This window comes from Lepeophtheirus salmonis, chromosome 9, assembly GCF_016086655.4.
Source record: "Lepeophtheirus salmonis chromosome 9, UVic_Lsal_1.4, whole genome shotgun sequence".
NCBI lineage: Eukaryota > Metazoa > Arthropoda > Copepoda > Siphonostomatoida > Caligidae > Lepeophtheirus > Lepeophtheirus salmonis.
This window is the reverse complement of record NC_052139.2, coordinates 14,052,486-14,071,671: the sequence shown is the minus strand read 5'-3', so window position 1 is coordinate 14,071,671 and position 19,186 is coordinate 14,052,486. Positions and strand designations below refer to the sequence as shown.

The window sequence follows — 19,186 nt, the reverse complement described above, 5'->3', positions numbered from 1 at the left end:
TAATATTACAAAAAATTTAGCAATTATTCGAGTTCAATGTATAAGCATATGTTTAAAATATTAAATAGGTAATTAAATCAGAAGGTTGATTTTATGCTAAATTACAAATTAATCCAACTTTCTTTTACACATAATTTTACGCTGAAAGCTCTCAAAATCCCATAGATAGAAAGGTACAAACAATTTTTGATTCCCTACCTGTTTTTCATTTTCTTTTTCATTTATCTATTCTATTATTATGTTAGAAGGGGATTCGTTCAATACAATGGGCCTGTCAAACAGTCATACTATTAACATAATATAGAAAAAAATTAATTAATCTTCTTAAGCCAAAAAAATAAATAACTACTAAATTAAATAATATGCAGTAAAATTGATATAAAATTGTCTTATTTCATTGTGTAGGATATCATTGTACTCAAGTAATCAAAAATGATGAATTTTTTTCTTCACTTAGAATAAGAGGAAAATCCACAAATGTAAAACATTTTTTCTGTTCCTAACTGAGGAAGTGCTATTATATGGATTGGCCTTGTACAAATTGCAATCAAAAAATGAGATGAAGGATTTACAGTAACTGGGATGATGTAATAATTGAGTATTCCATGGAGGATCCATATATTAAAGATATAATGTTTGACTACTTAAATACAAATTATAAGTATTCTCTTGTTCATAATAATGTTTAAATACCTAGAGTAATATAACTAATAAATACATAAGTGCCATGTAATTTTAATAGATCAAAATTATATGATAGTATCAATTTACAGTTGGTAATTAGAATGTTCAATGTTGCAATTAAATATTGTATTTTAAGACGAAGAAATTACAACTTGTACAGTTTTATTATACAAGTTGCAACTTGTACAGACATTGCAACTTGTACACAATATATATATACGTGGGGGATAATGGTTCATGCTGTAATACTATGTAGTTATGATTCCCATTCATTCAATTTAAAAAGATTAAATATTTAATTATTTGCAACAAATTGTAATAATGAATGGTTGATTAATTAAAACTTGATTAATTTCGGTGTGAGGACGCTTCAACGGTTAGCTCAAACTGTCCAATAATTAATTAAACAAATAAAATATTCAATTATTTGCCACGAATTTTATGAGTATGTGTTAATCGATAAATAGTTGATTATTTTGTTTCAGTTGGCTCAAACTGTTATTAGAATAAAACTGTCTAATAATTAATTATGCAAATAAATTAGAAAGCAAAAAATTATTTAAGGAAGAGTATAAGTCAATATATCAATCAATGATTGAGATTCAATTGACAATACGGATGAATATATCATTCATATCGTATTTGTTGGAGCTCATATGTATCTGGTCAAGTCCTGATACACACTCTTCTATCCTGAGGTTGTCTCTGACCTTATAATTTTCAAGATGTGTTTGTCATTGGAGTAGTCTAATAGATCATTAGATAATATTGCAACATGAATATTCATCAAATATATTTATTATTTGTTGCGACAAAGTATCCGTTAGGGCGAATTGTCCTAGAAAACGTTAAATTCATATTGTAATTAATGAATAATTTGACACAAATACATACAAGTAACTGAATGAGAAATAAATATAGAAAGGAAATGATAAAAAGGTAAAACTCTACAAAAATCATTATCCATGTTTGATCGATAGGAGCAGCTGAGGTTGTTTCATTTTGAAACTATATGTCATGGATGATAAAGACTATAGCGATGCAATTGCTGAACGACTCTCCGCAGAAATTAGATCCCAAGAGTCTCTTCATAAAGGACTCTATAGAGATCTCCTCAAAATAGCAGCAAGTCCATCCGTGCATGAAGAGGATTTTCATACTACGTTTTTGAAAGCATTGAGTCGCTCAGGGATCGAGACCCGTCTACAAAATGCCGTTTTTCACTTGTTAAGAACCAAAGGCCCCGAGGAGTGGGTACGTCCTGCAGATCGTAACAAAAAGAAAGAACCTTTGTCTTACATTGTTAAAATACAGGTAATACTACAAGTCTCAGCATTTTTATTATTTTATGAATTACATATAATATGTAGACCAATATCGTAGGCCTGCATGCTACGTATATTATGTACTATTAATATAATTATATAACATAATTTATTGAATGGAATGGCATGCTGTCTCATAATAATAGTTCCAAAGGTGAAAAAATCCACACACACATTAAATAAAAGACATTACGAGAACTTGATGTTAATTGTTCTTTAATTGTGGTTATGTAAGGTCTTTATTTAAACTGTACAATTAAAGTGGTTATCTGCTGAGATGACTATCAATACCATTGTTCTAAATACTACGTACGTATGAATACGTCTGTTATTATACACATATAATATAGTATTAGACTGTTTCAAAATTGCAGTCACAATGGAATTTTAAATGGAAAATGGCATTTTCTCAGTATTTGGATCAATTTAAGCATATATATGTAAATAAATAGGATGAACAATTGATATTTTGTAACAAACCTGAATAATACATATACTTCCCCAAAAATGACCATAAAATCCAGTTTCAATATACATATGTGTTAAAAGATATGTGTAGCCTTTCCTAAAAAAACAACAGAAAAAAGCCCTGAAACCTTCTGCTAGTCAATCATATTACAAAATAAATGGGGCATTTTTTTATAATTTTTCTTTCATTCGTTAGATGTAGAGCTGATAGTTTTACAATTACTTAATCTAAACTAGGAATCTTGTGCCCATATACACAGAGTATGTCTTTTTCTTTCTCTAGGGTGACCAAGTGCAAACCTACACACATTGAGTTCAAGAGAAAATTCTCCCGAGCGTGTTGTCCATGAACTACGTCGATTCAATCGGGACCTTTCTGTGTTTGTGAGGTAACACCGTCGAAAATGTGGTCTTCATATACCAAAATGCCCAAATCTCTAATCCCAATCCCCTCTGTCAATATCAACATCACAGAAATATTATTTTATGACATTAGCTTAAATGGATCAACATACTGAGAAAATGCTGTTCTCCATATAAAATTCATTGGTGACTGCAATTATGAAACAGTCTAATGTTTATATCGATGTGTGTCTTTTCAAAAGGTATCATGATATATGTATGTATGAACTAAGTACATTTGTATTTATTTCTCTATGTGTTATGTAGCTCATTAAATTAAAAATGGCACTCTAAAAATTCTTGAATCGGATGAAAGAGAAACGGGAATTTAACTCATTTATAAAACAAATATTATTTATTATTTTATATACAGACATGCTGGGAAAAAAGGATTCTAAAAAGTTTAAATGCGATGGCCAACGAACTAGGACTTTGTTTAGCCAAAATTCGAAGTCAGGAAGAGCAGGATGAAATATCAAACAAGTGGTCTGAACTAAGTACTCTGGATTTAAATTTAAGTCTAATTCGGCCAGTATATGCTCCAAAAGATTTCCTTGAGGTCCTTGCACAAATAACCAGTCCTAATGCTGTTGATCTTCCTGGAAAAACAGACAATGGAGCAAATCACAGCCATACATGGGGAATGATCAAAGTTTCCTTTGCAACTCTTAGCCTTAAGCAATTATTTTATCTATCCTTGGTCCTTTTTTATGCATATTTTTCATTAATTAGTTTTTTTTTTTATACTGTTAATTTTTTTTTTAAATTTAAAATCAAAGAAAATATCGAACTGAAAATTGAAAAAATAATTGTTTTTTTTTTTAAAGAGAGCTTAGAGAGAAATTCATCGAAATATCAAAGATAGAACCTCACTTAGGAGTGAATCCATTATTAGCCTCAACATCAGAACCAAACACAACCATGGAATCAGAAAGATATTCCCTTGGAACGAAAGTACTCAAGTGCAATCATGCTCCTTTATCACAAGAATTTTTAAAAAGTGGAAGTCCACATAGCTTAAGAGGAAAAATTTGGTCTCAAGTTCTTGGATCAGAAGTAGGAGAGAAGGGAATTGAGTATTACGAGTCCTTGAAGGCTTCAGTAATTAGAAATGATATATTAGTTGATAAATTGATTATAAAGGATATACAGTTAACTGCGTCAAATGATGATAATTATTTTGTATTCGAGGACACAATACTACAGGTACTCCATTAATAATTTTGATGGCTACATATACTTTTCTATTTTGTATTTGAAGGTCCTCCTTTGTTTTAGCCGAGATACAGAAGTACTTACAAAATTCCAGTATAGGTCTACTACACCTGCCAAGGCAACACTGAGAAGCATTGGAATGAGTAAGAATATGAATGGAAATCCTCATGGAAACACAGTTATTTATCCACCAAATGGAGTGATTCCATTTCATGGATTTGCAATGTACGTAGCTCCGTTTAGTTACATATACGACAATCCGGTTCAGCTTTATTACACCTTCAGAGCATTTTATCTGCAGTTTGCTTGCAAACTTCACGAAATTTCTTCTGATAGTCAAGGGATTTTAAGTCTCTGTTCCACGTTTGAGACCCTAGTAATTTAAAAAAAATGAAATACAGTGAGCCTATGTGTTTCGCGGTTGATACATAACTCCCCCAAATGATTGAAACTCCTCCTATAGAACAACAGAATGAGCTTTAAATTATTTGAATGCAGTAAGTACATTTAAACTATTGATTCATGAGGTTTCTGTATACTATTCTATCCAAGCTTGGACCCGTTCACCCTTTCTATATTCATTTTCTGAAAAGTTTCGATTTGTTGTTTTATTCTTTCACTTTCTTTCCGTTCAGTCGTTCATTTTTGAACTGTAGAAAAAAAAACTGGAAAATAAAATTTTGTGGGAACGATAAAAATAACTGCATGGCAACAAATCAAGTAAATTCAGAGCTTGTCAATATAAATTGCTAAGAACCTTTGTTATACTTATTTTCTTTAAAAAATATAAGTCAAACCTTGTCCAAAAACTTGTAACTCCTTTAAAGAGCCATATCCAATTTTCAAATTTGGAATTTTTAAAATCCAAAAATGAATTTGAAAAATTATTTCAATTATAAAAATCAAGAATCCATAGCTATTAAAAAAAAGAAAAAATAGAAAAAAATTCCAAAATTAAAATTTAAATATAAAATTTTAGAAAAAAAATTTTAAATATAAAAAAAATTCAAAAATACAGAAAAAATTTCTAAAATTATATTTTTGGATCAAAAATTTCAAAAATCTTAAGCTGTTAACAAGAAATGATTTTTTTTTTGAAAAAAAGTTATAAAATTAAATTTCAAATGTAAAGTTTTTTTTTTTAAAAATTGGAAAATTATATAAATTTCAAATATTAAATTTTCTTAAAAGAATTGAAAATATCTTAATTTTTGGGTCTACATCCCCTCCAGCTCTCCCTTTGCAGATGCACCTGATAAGGTCAACTGCAATATGCGGTCACTCTTCAGTTTCCCTTTTATATTTGCGTTCTGCAGGAAAGGCTCTGGTCATAATGAGCAAGATTTAAAAGTTTAAATAGTTTTTCTTACATAGTATTCTTTTGTTACCCCAAAGAAACCCCTTAGTATATACTTTTTAAGAGATATAGTAAAAAATTGGGAAAGCGTAGCAAAAAATTCTTTTTTAAGGGTATTTTGGTAACTGGTTGGATGTATACACTTCAACAAACCTTTATAACAGTATCTCGTCTATAAAATTTACTTCAAGGCCACATGAATAAGATGGATCGTGGAGGAAACAAAAATATTTTATTACAATATTTGGATATGTCTAAACCTTATTTATTCTTATTTATTTTGGTCTTAACTAGACTGAGGAATATTTTCCGATCCAATCAAAATTTTAAAAAATGATTTTATTAGGGATTGGAATCTGACCAGTCATTCTGAAGTTATAATCATCTAAAAATATGATATAATTCATCTTAGTTTAGCCCTTGTTGGTGAATGCTTTACTTCATCGAATGACGCAAAGGCAAAGGCAAATGACGTGAGGGATAAATTTATTTGAATAAAAATTATTTGAGTTATAAATATAAAGTGAAGGTCGGTTACCACATCTATCGTGAGTGTACACATCTAAGTATGTATAAAGGTTTATATAATAGGTTAAGTAAAAAGTTCTGAGGATTTTCCGCGAGATGTCGTTAGTGAGCTATGTCTATCAATTAATACATTGCATACAAAATCTTAAACTATGCTGAAAGGTTAAGCGTACACTTTAAAAAAGGTTCATTTACAGTTTTGTGTTTTGTGAAGCCAGTTGTATGTTACAGCGTTCCAAAATGGAAGTAAAAAAAGAGAGAATTCGATACTTTCTTCAGTATCTCTACAATCAAGGGGAAAAAGAAGAGCAGGCAGCCTAAAAAAAAAAAAAAAAAAAGTCCTGTTTATGTATACAACACAGTATCGAATGTAACAGCAAAGCGATTATTACAACGATTACGTTCTGGGCATATGAACGTCGAAAATGTCGACAAAATAATGGAAATTATCAAGTTGGACCCGTATGTGAGCACTCATTCCATTGCAAAGGAAGTAAAGATTCACCAGAAAACTTTTTGGGACACTCTACATCCGAAAGATCTAACCATGTTAAATTTTATTGTCAAAACATAGCAAAAAAAAAAACACTCAGAACTTTTTACCTCACCTATTACAAAATATCGGAGCAAAAATCGAAATTCTTAAGCATTTCCTCATTTACCGATATAATGCAGACATTGGATATTTTCCCCGATAGTTACGATTTTCAGATTTGGATTCGATATATCAGCCCACTCTTAGTCCTAATAAGAATGCACTAGTTATAAAAAAATCTGAGACCAAGTACTTCAGACCCTCAAGAAATTACTTCCTAACATGTTAAAAAGTATTCCCTTGAAGTTTGGATGATTTTACACTTTCTTGTTTTAAATGAAATCCAGGTTTTATTAACTTTTTTAGGAATAAAAATAAGAAATGAATGTGTATCTTGAAAATTAAATTCTTACTAAACAAAAAATACCTTTTTCATACACAACAATTCCATAGACCACTGATTTGTAAATACTATGCAGTGAGACTTTCATGGAAAGTTATCAATGTACAAAATAATTGATAATCCATTATTCTTTTCAATATATATTAATTTTATTTTGGACCTCTTAAAGATTATTATAATTAATTATATCCATAATCAAGAAAAAACATAGTCACAAAGTAACCCTGTAAAGACGATCAGAAAATGAATGCCCTTCAATTTTTTCTCCGTTTATTGTCCAAAACTGAACAAAAACCGTGAACATTGTTAATTTTTCTGTTAAATCTCCAAGCTTGATTCTATTTTTAATTCCACAACGGTATCTGGTACTTTCGCCTTTAACTATTTTGCTGTTATTTTAATAACTATAAAACGCATTAAATGGTTGTTTTTTTCCTGCTAAAATAATGATGAAATTATGTTATTTCCTCAAATTGTGCTTGTTTTTCAACCCTTGAGTATTTTCCAATATTAATCATCCATCATGTCTAATTATAACTAATTGATAATGGAGAAGTACTTTATTCGAATCGTTTTGCTTATTTTTCTTATTAAACAAATGTTATTACTTAATTAGTTTCTAATTCGAATTCATTACAGAGTGAGATTTCGATAGTATGCACGTATTGACATTTAGGGGAATGATTCCATTATTTTTTGCAAAATAAACCAACCATTTAATATTTTTTATAGTAATACACATTATATACTTTGATTAAAAAAATCAAAGGGAACTTCAATTGAATAAACAATAACTACGTATAAACTTCCTTTGTTTATATATTAAGACCAAATGTCCTTGTGGCAAAAATGTCCTAAGGTGAAATGGTTTAAGTCAATATGCCCTGAGACAAAATAGTTTAAGGCAAAAGTACCGAGCACCCTTCACAACAACCCCATCCGTTGCTGAAAACATTGTATTTCTGTTAAGACCCATTCTTTCTATTCGATTTATGTTAAAATGCTGTCATTGATGTTGTAGTGACTAATTTTTTTTTTTTTGTTAAGTTTCATAATCTTCTTTTGTCTTTGGTAAAAGTAGGAGGATTAATGCTAACTAGCTTAAGCATGAGGAGACTAACAAATTTATTGTAAATATACGTCAGAATATTAAGAAATACAACAGTACTTTTGTAAATTATAATTAATTGATTAATATCATTGCATATGGCTGGAATGATGGAATCATTTTTGTAAAAATGTTTATGAGTAAATTTTACAAAATTATACATATGCAATTGATAATTAATTAATATGTACAGAGTAGGAAAATAACACGAATAATGAGTATTTACATTCCAAAAATAAAACTGTAAATAAAGAACCGCGAAGGATTGAGGGCTCACTGTAATATATATGTATAGAGTTTAATTCAAATGTAATTTGTAGCTACAAAGTCAGGAACCAGATCTATGGACACATTTTGTCAATTTGGATGTAACTCAGCCCCTAAGGTGTGTTTTTCGATGGATCATTCGTGGTTTCTCGGGGCATTTACCACCGGAGCAATTACTTTATTTATGGGATGTTGTTCTAGCATACGACTCTATGGAGATTTTCCCACTTTTAGCTGCTGTTATCCTTTCTTATAGAAAGGATAATCTAATGATGGTATCTACTCTTCAAGGTATTGAAGCAGTATTGGCTGACCTCTCGTCCCTTCCTATTATACCACTACTTCAATTGGCACTCGAAAAAAGATAAACACCTTGTCGTAATCTCCTTACTAAAGAAGAAATTTGTTGTAAAAATATAAATAATAATCACCATTTTGATAATATTTCATTGTTTAACTTGTCATCAGATGCACGGTGCATGTATCACGACAAAAGTCAGTAGGATTTTAAGGGATAACTTTAACTCAAAGCAAATTTTATATCACAAGAAAATGATTCCGGGAAGTAATTTGAATTTTTGCCCTTATTGTTTGAAATTTGATATCCTCTGAGGTTTTGATTGGATAGAGGGCGCCATAGTTGTTATTCCTGTACATCAAAATTACGAGTCCATTGATATTTATTTAACACAATTTTGCACCTAGGAGGGTTTTTTTTAAGATTTTTTTTTTTTAATTCCTTTAATTGGTTAGATGGAGTTGCACTGATTAACTATCATTAAACATTAGCGTATTACAATTAGTCCAACTAACCTAGGAATCCTGTATGAAGTCCATATATATATTGTGATATAGCAATCATCTAAGGATCCAAACCTACGCACATTGAGTTCAAGAGAATAATTTTTCCGGAGCGCGTTTTCCATGAACTATAATTGATAGTTGTTTTCTTCCTTGGGGGAGGGGTAATTGCCCCTCCCCTGCCCTTTCGTCTTGAGTCAGTAGGGTTGGTACGTATTTGCGAGTGGTGTTGGGGGGGAAGTTATATAATGATGACATCATGAAGGGAGTCAGCATTATTTATTTATTTATTGGGGTGGTGGGGGGGAGGTTTTTATGATTTTTCTTTGGGGAATATATTGGGCTCTCTTAAAAATAATGTATTTTTTGAAAATAATTGACAAATGTTTTTTTAATTAAGAAAAAAATCTTTTTTGAAAAAATTTATATTTAAAATTTGTGGGATTTAGACTAAATTTAAACTAATAATCTTCTTTTTCCTTTTGGAAAAGTCAATTTGTTAAAAAAATTGTATTTTAATTTTTTTACCCAGGACGTAATTTTATACGACGCTAAAAATTTCGAGAAACTGGGAGTGTGGGACAAAGGTCCACCAAAAAATACGAGTCCGAGTTGGTTTCAATTTTTAAAATATGTAAATATAGATTAATTATTGGGCAAACGATTTTATTTATCACATTTAAAAAATAAGTGGTTTTTTTTTCATTTACGAAGTAACTTCTATTGAAATGATTTCAGTAGTACTAATTAAAAGCCAATTTTATGGGTTTCTGGAATTGTTAACCAACGGCTTTTTTCTTCAAAAATTGAACAAAGCACGTGCGTACCTCTAGCGATGTGTAAATACCACCAAAAAGGTAAACATTGCGTAGCAAATTTCTTAATTAAATATTGAATAAATAAAAACACAGGCCAAGGTCTATTGAGTTCAACAATGAGGATATTAAAATATTTATGTAATTTGTTTATTAATGTTTATATTTGATTAAAAATCAATGCATTATTGTAATGTAGATACTACTGAGAACAGATTCATTTCTTTTGAGTTATGTAGCCCCATCCGATCCGCAACATTATATCTAATTTAACCACTAGTAAATTTCTGATAGAAATATTTAAGTTTTTATTATCCTACTTACTCTAGAAGTTTGACCATAAAATGGTCTATGAACCTTCTAAATTACTTTTTAGTGAACAAATAATTTAACGTTTTTAAATATCAAATGTTAAACCCTCACAATAACGACAAAATAGAGGTAAAAAAGGTTTTTTCTGCTGTCATTATTATACTTTCATTCTTGAAGAGAGAACATCTAAGTTTTGAGTAACTACGTGTGAGTGTGCTCATGAAAAACAGCGAGTAATATTGAGTATTTCTTGCTTAGTTATTTTTATGTTAGTACACTCCCCACGAACAAAAAATATTGACTCTTTCAGCAATATAATTTGTTTAGTTTGTTTGTGAGATGCATAACGGTTAAAAGTATTTCGCATATTTGGCGATTTTTTGCTATTGGCAGACATGGATTAAAAAATTGGTATCAAATTTTGTTCAAAAAATCAAATTAAGTGGAATTGGGGGAAAACAATTAATGGATTTTGCATCTCTCATCTTTGCTTATGAGAGATTTTTTGCCCAAAAGCAGCACCACAATCATGCCTCAGATTGGATTTAGCCCCTTCTTACTTTTTTTTGTTCCCAAAACTGAAGAAACCTATGAAAGCACGGAGATTTGCAACGATTCAGGGGACAAAGACTGTATTGCTGGAAGAGATTAAGGGTATAACGAAGAGTGCTTCGAGGATTGGAAAAAGCGTTGGCACAAGGTTATTGTATCTGAGCGGAATTACTTTGAAGGGGACAACACACCTCATATAGATCAATCTGGAAATCATTTCGATAATTTTATTCAATTTATGAGAAATAATGTCATTACTAGATCGTTGTCAAAGGGGTGCCGAGAAAAGATAAAAAATACATTTTCCATGAAAATTTCAAAAATGGAAGTACTCTGGAATTTCTAAAAATTTAATTTCGGAAACAAAATATTTATTTTTATCCATATATTGTACTTATTAGTCACATTTCCTTCAATCTGTCCAATCCATAGCCAAAAAGCAAATATACAAATACCACACAATCAACATTTTAATGAACTATTAAATAACGGGCAACACGAAGGATTTAATCTCCCAAACTTCCTTTTCTTAGAAAAGGTATTTGATTTTGAATTTTATTATTTTCTTGATATACCTAAAACAAGTATTCAAACCCTCCCTGTTTGCTTGCTTGTTTGTTTGTTATAAACTTATTTGCTAAGGCCCTTATAGTGATTATATACATTTGAACCTGTCAATAAAACATCATCCGGTAGTATTCCATATACACAAACAAACAAAATTAACTCATTAGTAAGAAGAGGTTTTTATGTACTTAGAACTAGTGCTGGATGGGTTCTTATTTATTCAGTCCAGTCCAGTCTTAGAACCGTTAGTCCTTTGAATTTTTTATAAAAATATGGAGGATTTATATATGAGATAACGTGAATTCTCTTGACGCCATCAATTGTCAAAAAGTAAATATTAGTGTTGTAACAATTACAAAAGAAAAAAAATCCTGATGCAAATTTTTTAATATTTTTAATAATAGCTAAAGAATAGCATTTTACTAACCGGGGCGTCCACAGGATTATTTTTGTTGAATAATTGGTTTTTGGAATTAACAAAAAAAAATTAAAAATTAAATTTCTTTTAGAAAAAAAAAAAAAATTATTACGTTGTTACAATATCAAATTTAATAATTAAATTAATCCACAATTATTCAAAAAAAAATTCCAAAATTCACTGGTATTCACAAAAACTTCTGTTTTTGTGAAAAAATTTTAAATATTAACTTTTATGAAAAAAAAATCAAAAATCCCTAGCTGTTTTCAAAAAAATAAAATTATTCATACAAAATTTTTCGAAAAAAAAAATCAAATATTAAATTTTTGGAGAAAAAGTTAAAAAATATATAGTTATTCACAGAAAATTAAATTTTTTGGAAAAAAATTTCACAAATCCAAAACTATTCACGAAAAAAATTGCCAAATTCACTGGTATTCGCAAAAAACAGAGCGTTTTAGAAAAAAAAATTTAAATATTCAATTTTACGAAAAAAAAAAACCCTTGCTTTTTGAAAAAAAATCTAAAAATAAAATTCGTAACACAAAACTTTCTTATACAAGAATGTACTCTTACCCATGGCAAAGCATTGTTGAGTCAATAAAGACTTCGTCAAGTCTGATGGCTCAGAGAAAGAAAAACCCTTCCAAGACAATGTATGTATTCACAGTTCGAAAGATTTTTTCCAACCCCATGTGCACTTACAGAGATGTTTTTATCGATTTATTTAAACTAATTGGCGTTTTTCTAACTCCTGAACCATCAAATTTCCGGAAAATTACTAGTTAGGAAAATTTCATGTGAGAAAATTGTCCGTATTTTGTTCTAACTTAATGATGAATAATAACACATTATAAATTTCAAAATTATAAGGGAAAAAAATTATTGATATGACTATTGAAATACAAACAATGTTATTTAAATATAACGTAGCACCCATAAGAAAAAACAGTTAATTAGTGTAAAAACACAGAAAAAATGCAGTTTTCAATTTGCAAACCAAGGGCTTTAACTATTATTTCGTATTTTAGAGGTTCCTAGGATGTATTAGTTAGGAAAATTGCCTACGAGAAAATTGTCCGTATTTTGTTCTAACTTCATTCTTCATGTGGGCTTTAAGTAGCCAGGGGTACCCCACAAATACCCTAAGTAACCCGAGGGCTAGGAACTATTTTTGCTATTAGAGGGGTTCCTTGGATGTGTTGAATGAATTGGCGGTGGTTTTTAGGTTTTTTTTACACATACTTGTATATGAAAAAACAATTTATTTGTAACCATAAACAAATAGTATTCTCAAGCCCCTGTAACTTACTATCTGAACATGTTATTAAAATCAAAATGTTGCAAGCCCTCTAATATCCATGTCAGCTGAAATAATTGTGACCGGTTTTAGCGAAAGCCTAGAGTTTTCTGTATCATACCCGTAATTTACCGGGAATGTTTGAAAGTTGACAAAAATTAACCTTTTTAAAAAGTCAATTTTGATTGTATTATAGCAATATCAGCTAATTTTTTTTTTTTTCCACAAAGTTTTAGCAGACACAAAAATATATTCGTAGCTTTCTAAAAATCCATTTTTTATGTCTTGAAGCCTACTAAATTAGTAATTACGAAACAATATTATAACTGATTATAATACTGTAAAATACTATGTAGGATTTTAATACCACGATATATATATAAGTTATACATTTTAAAAATATTGAAGAAACAATATGACAATGGTAATACGGAATTAATCAAAAAATAAATAGAAGTTGGTATGGTACTTAACCCATTAATGACGAAAGGGCATTTAAGCTAGCTACCAGATGATTTCGGGCCTCCTTTTGGAAGAAAGGTTGCGTGATACAATAAAGGTAACATCTTGCGAATAAGAATACGAACAATTTTTTAACACTAAATTTATTTTGTTCTATTAAAATTAATCAAAATTTGTATACTTATAGCTTTATACAAGAAGTATTTAGAAGTATGTATGTTAAAGAATAAAGTCGTATGTTAATAGTGATAAATAAATAGATACTATATTTTTATTAAATATATATTCATATAAACATACACATAAATTTAATTCAAGCAAATGTGTCAATGTTATATTTTATGACGATCTTTTTTTCTATAATACATTAGTTCGAAAAGTAAGTAGCTGATATGTTAACCCAAATTATAATAATGTATAAAATCATTCATAGGATGCAGTTTGTTGATGATAATAATTATATTGAATATAATAATTCACTGGGGAACACAATTTTTCTACAAATGAATTCAAGTCAAAAAGGTATTTATCTACCATTGCAGAATCCAAAACTGATCATAGTTTTTCTCGCAGTGCTCTGAATTTTAAAACATATTACCCTTACGACAATGAATAAAACTAACGTATAAAAGGGTTTTTTCATAATTATAAAATTGTTTTTATTGATTCGGTATCTTGTTCTGAGCTCGACATATTTCCGTTTTTAGGCTAAAAAAATGATGAAAAACGACACCCTTTTCTTTATTCAACATTCATATTGATAAGGAATATCACATTTGTATATTTTTTGTGTGTGTCCTTTATAGATTCCCACTCCCTTAAAACTCAAGAGAATCAAATTTGGCATGGGTGCTTCTATACCCAAAACACAAAAGTTGTTTTTTGGAACTCAAGGAGACAGGATAGGAGGATGAATTACAAATCAAAAAAAAATCTCGCATATCAAAACGCAACTATAAGAATAAATACGATTTCTAAATTCATTCACATTCAAAAAACTAAAGGGCAAAAAAATAAATTGGAGAAAATTACACTTTAGCTTTTTTTTCAGGTGCCAGAAAAGGCATTTCAAATGGAATATTGGATTCGTAGATAAAATAAAGTTTGTACAGATTTGTCTGGAAATTCGTTTGCAATTAGGATAGTGGACCATTTTGAAGAAGATTTTAATAAAATATATTTGGAGACATTATACAAATCATCCTAAACCAACGTAAAATCAACTCAAACACTTGTGTTATAAAAGATTAACGCATCTAATCAAGCATGTGTATCCCGGATTATACAAATTAGTAGGGTTTCTAATACCAGAAAAGATCCACTCTTTCTAGAACTCCAATCACTAAGGAAACAGAATGCAGATTTAGACGAAAAAGTGAAAATCCTTCAATCGGAATATAGATTACTAAAATCCAAATCTAATTTTAAGGAAGCGATGAAAGGAGAACTGGAAAAGAGATTTACTAAATCTCAATGTAAACTCATTATCAGTGGGAAGAGGTTTGGAAAATGGAATGAGGAGGATTTTGTTAAAGGACTGATACTGAAGTCTCTTTCCTCAAAAGCCTACCGTTATATTCAATCCCATGGTCCACCTCCGGTTCCTAGTGTAACAACCCTCAAATGGTGGATACGAAATTTTAAAACAACTCCCGGAATACAATCAAATATTATTAAAATTATCACTCAACAAATCAAATCCAACAAAACTCCAAATGGAAACTTAACTGTTTTGTGCTTTAATGAGATGAAACTACCAACCAATATCAAAAAAGGACTTAGGATGTGCCTATGTAGTAAATTTTGATATACAAAAGGATATTCTCCAAAGCATTATAAATGTGATTGGAACAATGAAGCAAAATAAGAGGAATAAAAAATAGTGAAATGATGTTGCCTAAGTCATCTACTTTTAAGCCCTGCCAAAAGGGCATAAGTATTTCTGTTATTCATGTTTATTTGTCTCCCAACAGGAGGGGAAATACCTTTAACTACTATTCTTCTAGTAATTGGAGTACTGTCTGCATCTAGCGCCCCTTTATAGTTGAATATTCGGCAGATAAGGGTTGCAGGAGTATTTGTAAGTTAGGGAACCACTGTTATGGGGGGCACCTGCCTAACTTCAGATTTATTTGAGTTAATGAACGGGTTCGCTATAGAAGAGCCCGATACATCAATGACCTTACATTAATTTATTGAAGAGGAGGAGTTATGTGAGTGCAATTCATTGCTTGGATAAAAGGGTAGGACACTTAATTCAGCAGATTTATCTTGTACCATCCTGACCTGAGAAAGATTGGTGGAATTCAGGAGGAACTTCATTACTGATTCTCAAGGCATGTAGACAAAACGAGCACTGATATCTGCCTGAAGGGTTTTGCATGAGGGATGGTCAGTTTAGTAATCAATTACTAAATCCGTATTGAGTGTTATTTTGGTTTTAGCCCAAGAATACAAAACTTTTGAAATGTCTTCCAAATACAAAAGCCGTGGTAAAAAAAATATTTTTCTTGTATGTATTTACAAATTCAATCATGAGCTAGCCTTGGACAAGTGCCCCTTAATGAGCTTTTCGGTACTACATTACAATGGTTTGGCACCAGGACTTCTGTAAACTGTAACCACCAGCCTGTGCACCTGCATCCTTAATTAGGTTCTTTGGAGACCTGCGAGCGATTTCATTAATGATCATAGGGTATGTAATCTCCACTTTAAATCTGGGGGCTGTTATTTATTTCTTTTATAGTATTAAGTAGGTGTACTTTACCAGTTTTATCTATCACAGTATTTTATATCTAAAAGAACTCTGTATTTTAGTAGCGTGGGTACCTCTCTTTTCACTAGACATATAATTAATAAATAGAAAATGGCGATAAGTCGGAGATATCAATTAGTGTTTTACTCATAGGTAATTATACAGAACATCTTGGCAGATGGTTCAATTCTCCCATACATGAGCTTAGCAGAGCTCTGATCCGAATATACTTCTATGGAGCTTGTCGAGAGTGAGGAGCTGCTGGAGGGCAAGAGGAAGGCGGATCTAGCCTCCCTTATCATGAAGCATCTCACTGCATGCGGGTGCGATCCCTCAAATTTTGATTTTGATGTCTCCTCGGTAAGAGACACTGAGAAAACATCAACGACTGCTTTACCAGAAGCAAGCCAGAGCCTTTTCGGCGTCTCACAACCTCCACCTTTTGACATGGCGGGCCGAGAAGGGTTCATCGTTATGCCATACAGAAAGATGAGTTTAAAGCCTACGTCCTCCTATTCGGAGACATGAGTACAGAGAAGAAGGCAGAATAACTCCTTCACAGTACCGGCTCTCAAGTGCAACAGTGGTAAAAAACACTAGAACTGAAGCCAGAGAATACGAAGATTCTTTTGCCGCACTCATCCAGGGCATGAATGAAACATTCTCCCCGATACTTTTTGAGTACTTTTACCTGACAGAGTTGAAAAGAGTGTGGGAGAGCCGTTTGATGACGTTTGATACACGCCTCCGCACCCAAGCCAGATTCAGTAAGCTTCTCTGTGCTAACTATAATATATAACTATAAGGATGATGTCTTCGTTGGAAATATTGTCATGAATATATCCGCCCAAATTGTGTCAGCTGGTGTTTGAGAAAAAGATCGTCAAGCTGGAAGAAGTGATGCAGCTGGGTCGAGCTTTAAAGAATGCGGAAACCCACTACCTTCAGATGAACAGAGCAGTTCTCATGTCTGAGTATAAAGGCCCCAAGGGGACACGTCGGCCCGGAAGTATTAATTCTCATCGAGACCGACCTCAGGGTAATGTACAACTTTCGAAGACGCCCTGTTACTTATGTGGGTATTCACATGTGCCCCGCCTTGCAAGTTGTCCTACAATTGTCAAGAAGTGCCGCAAGTACCATTCCCCTGATCACTTTGCTTCCTACTGCAATTCTACGGTTAGCACCATTGTTACGGAGTGTACGTACCACGTCTCATGTTCAGAACCCTGTCAAAGACCATATGTTGACCTGATCGTGGATTGAGAATTGGTTACCTTTTTAATCAATTCGGGTGCAAATGTGAACATTCTCCCGAGGAGATGACCCCCTACGCCGCCAAGCTCTATAGTTACTGGTCATATCACAGCATATGCAAGGAATAAAATTCCAACTTATGGCCTTGTTGCCTAACCGTTTACTATACCAAAAAAACGAGGAAACTCCTCCAGATTTTTTGGTTTATTCATTTCCTTAATCGCGTGAGACTTCTCCGGATCAATTTCAACACCAGAATTACCAAGAAGGTGTCCCATGAAAGTAATTTTTGGAAAGTGTAATTCAAGTTTGTCCGTGTTTAGTTTAATATATATCTTTTGACATCGTTTTTAAAATACATTCAAATTAAGATAATGTTTGGTAACATGTTTACCATGTACCACAATGTCATCAGCAATACATTCTACCCTTTGATACCAGATACAGTTTTAATAATTTTCTTTTAAAATATATCAGAAGAGACCGAATGCCAAACGTCACCATTTATAGCGACCAAATAGAGATTGAAATGTTGTGAGTTGACTTGACGATTTATCAAGCTCACAATGCCAATAAGCAGATTTAGCATCAAGTTTCGAGAAATTTTTGATTGGGACATATTATACAGAGTATCTTCAAGTAGTGGTATTTGATAATGTTCACGTTTGAGAGCTTTATTGAGATTGCAGGGATCTAAACATATCCCCGGACATCTTCTCTACAATTACAATTTGACTAACCCAGGGAGTAGGTTCACTTACAGGTTCTATTACTCCAATACTCACGAGTATATCTAGCTTAGCGTTTACTTTATGTTGAATTGGCACAGTTATGCGACGTGACGGTGATATGACAGGCTGTACTGATTCACCTATATTTAAAGACACCTGGCCTTGTAGTGTGCCCAGACCGTCAAAGCATTCGAGAGTTTGTCTGTAATGGATACCATTGATACCCGTTCTATCTGACATTCGTTGGTTTTCACCAACGTCATTGCTTCTGTAGCCTTAAGACCCAAAAGAGGAGTAAGATCCTGTTTCACGACAATCAATTACACTATATGGTTTCTTGTTCTTGGGATATCGAATAATAGTACGAGTGACTCCTAGTAGAGTAACCGGAAAATCATTCCAAAGTATTAATTTTTTACTTTTTGCGGCGATATGACATCGTCACGCAAATTTTAGTGGAATAATATTGACAGAAGCTCCAGTATGAACATGGAAAATAAGATTTTGGTTTTCAACATGCATACGACACTTAATATCAGTAGGAGTTGAATGGAATTATATGTTGACTCAGATCCATATATTCGAATGTTCCACGAAATCCAAACAATCCTTATTGTCTTATAAGAAATTAATTTGATGACTAAAGTTTATCACGCTAGTCCATAACTGTTTCACAGACCTATATGACAGGTACTTAGATGGCTGCCAACAGCAGAAGAGTTCCTCACTTTTTTTTTTATTATTGCATTATTATAAAGTCTGATATTACAGTAATTTTCTCCCTCAGCCAATTATTCATTTCATTTGATGCTTTGAGACGATGACCTCATTACAATACTAAAGAGGCTTCAGCATTAAAAAGTCCGTAATGAGGTGAAGAAGATTTCATCTTATCTACTAGAAGAATCCATAATTACACTTCTA

General features: G+C 31.5%; 1 protein-coding gene across 1 annotated transcript; it reads left to right on the top strand.

Annotated features, from left to right (window-relative positions):
• Nucleotides 1–1,666: 1,666 nt before the first annotated feature.
• LOC121124711 (TBC1 domain family member 19) lies at nucleotides 1,667–8,725 on the top strand. The gene is made up of 5 exons (XM_040719893.2): nucleotides 1,667–1,998; nucleotides 3,253–3,557; nucleotides 3,707–4,085; nucleotides 4,141–4,470; nucleotides 8,346–8,725. The coding sequence occupies exons 1-5, from the start codon at nucleotides 1,702–1,704 to the stop codon at nucleotides 8,658–8,660; spliced, it is 1,626 nt and encodes a 541-aa protein (XP_040575827.1). The 5' UTR covers nucleotides 1,667–1,701; the 3' UTR covers nucleotides 8,661–8,725.
• The last annotated feature ends 10,461 nt before the right edge of the window (nucleotides 8,726–19,186 follow it).

Excerpts from the sequence above, each read along its gene's own strand:
- LOC121124711 (XM_040719893.2), top strand. The coding sequence starts at position 1,702 with ATGGATGATAAAGACTATAGCGATGCAATTGCTGAACGACTCTCCGCA. Across the intron at positions 3,558-3,706 it reads TTTGCAACTCTTAGCCTTAA|AGAGCTTAGAGAGAAATTCA; the intron begins GCAATTATTTTA and ends TTTTTTTTAAAG. Across the intron at positions 4,086-4,140 it reads TCGAGGACACAATACTACAG|GTCCTCCTTTGTTTTAGCCG; the intron begins GTACTCCATTAA and ends TTGTATTTGAAG.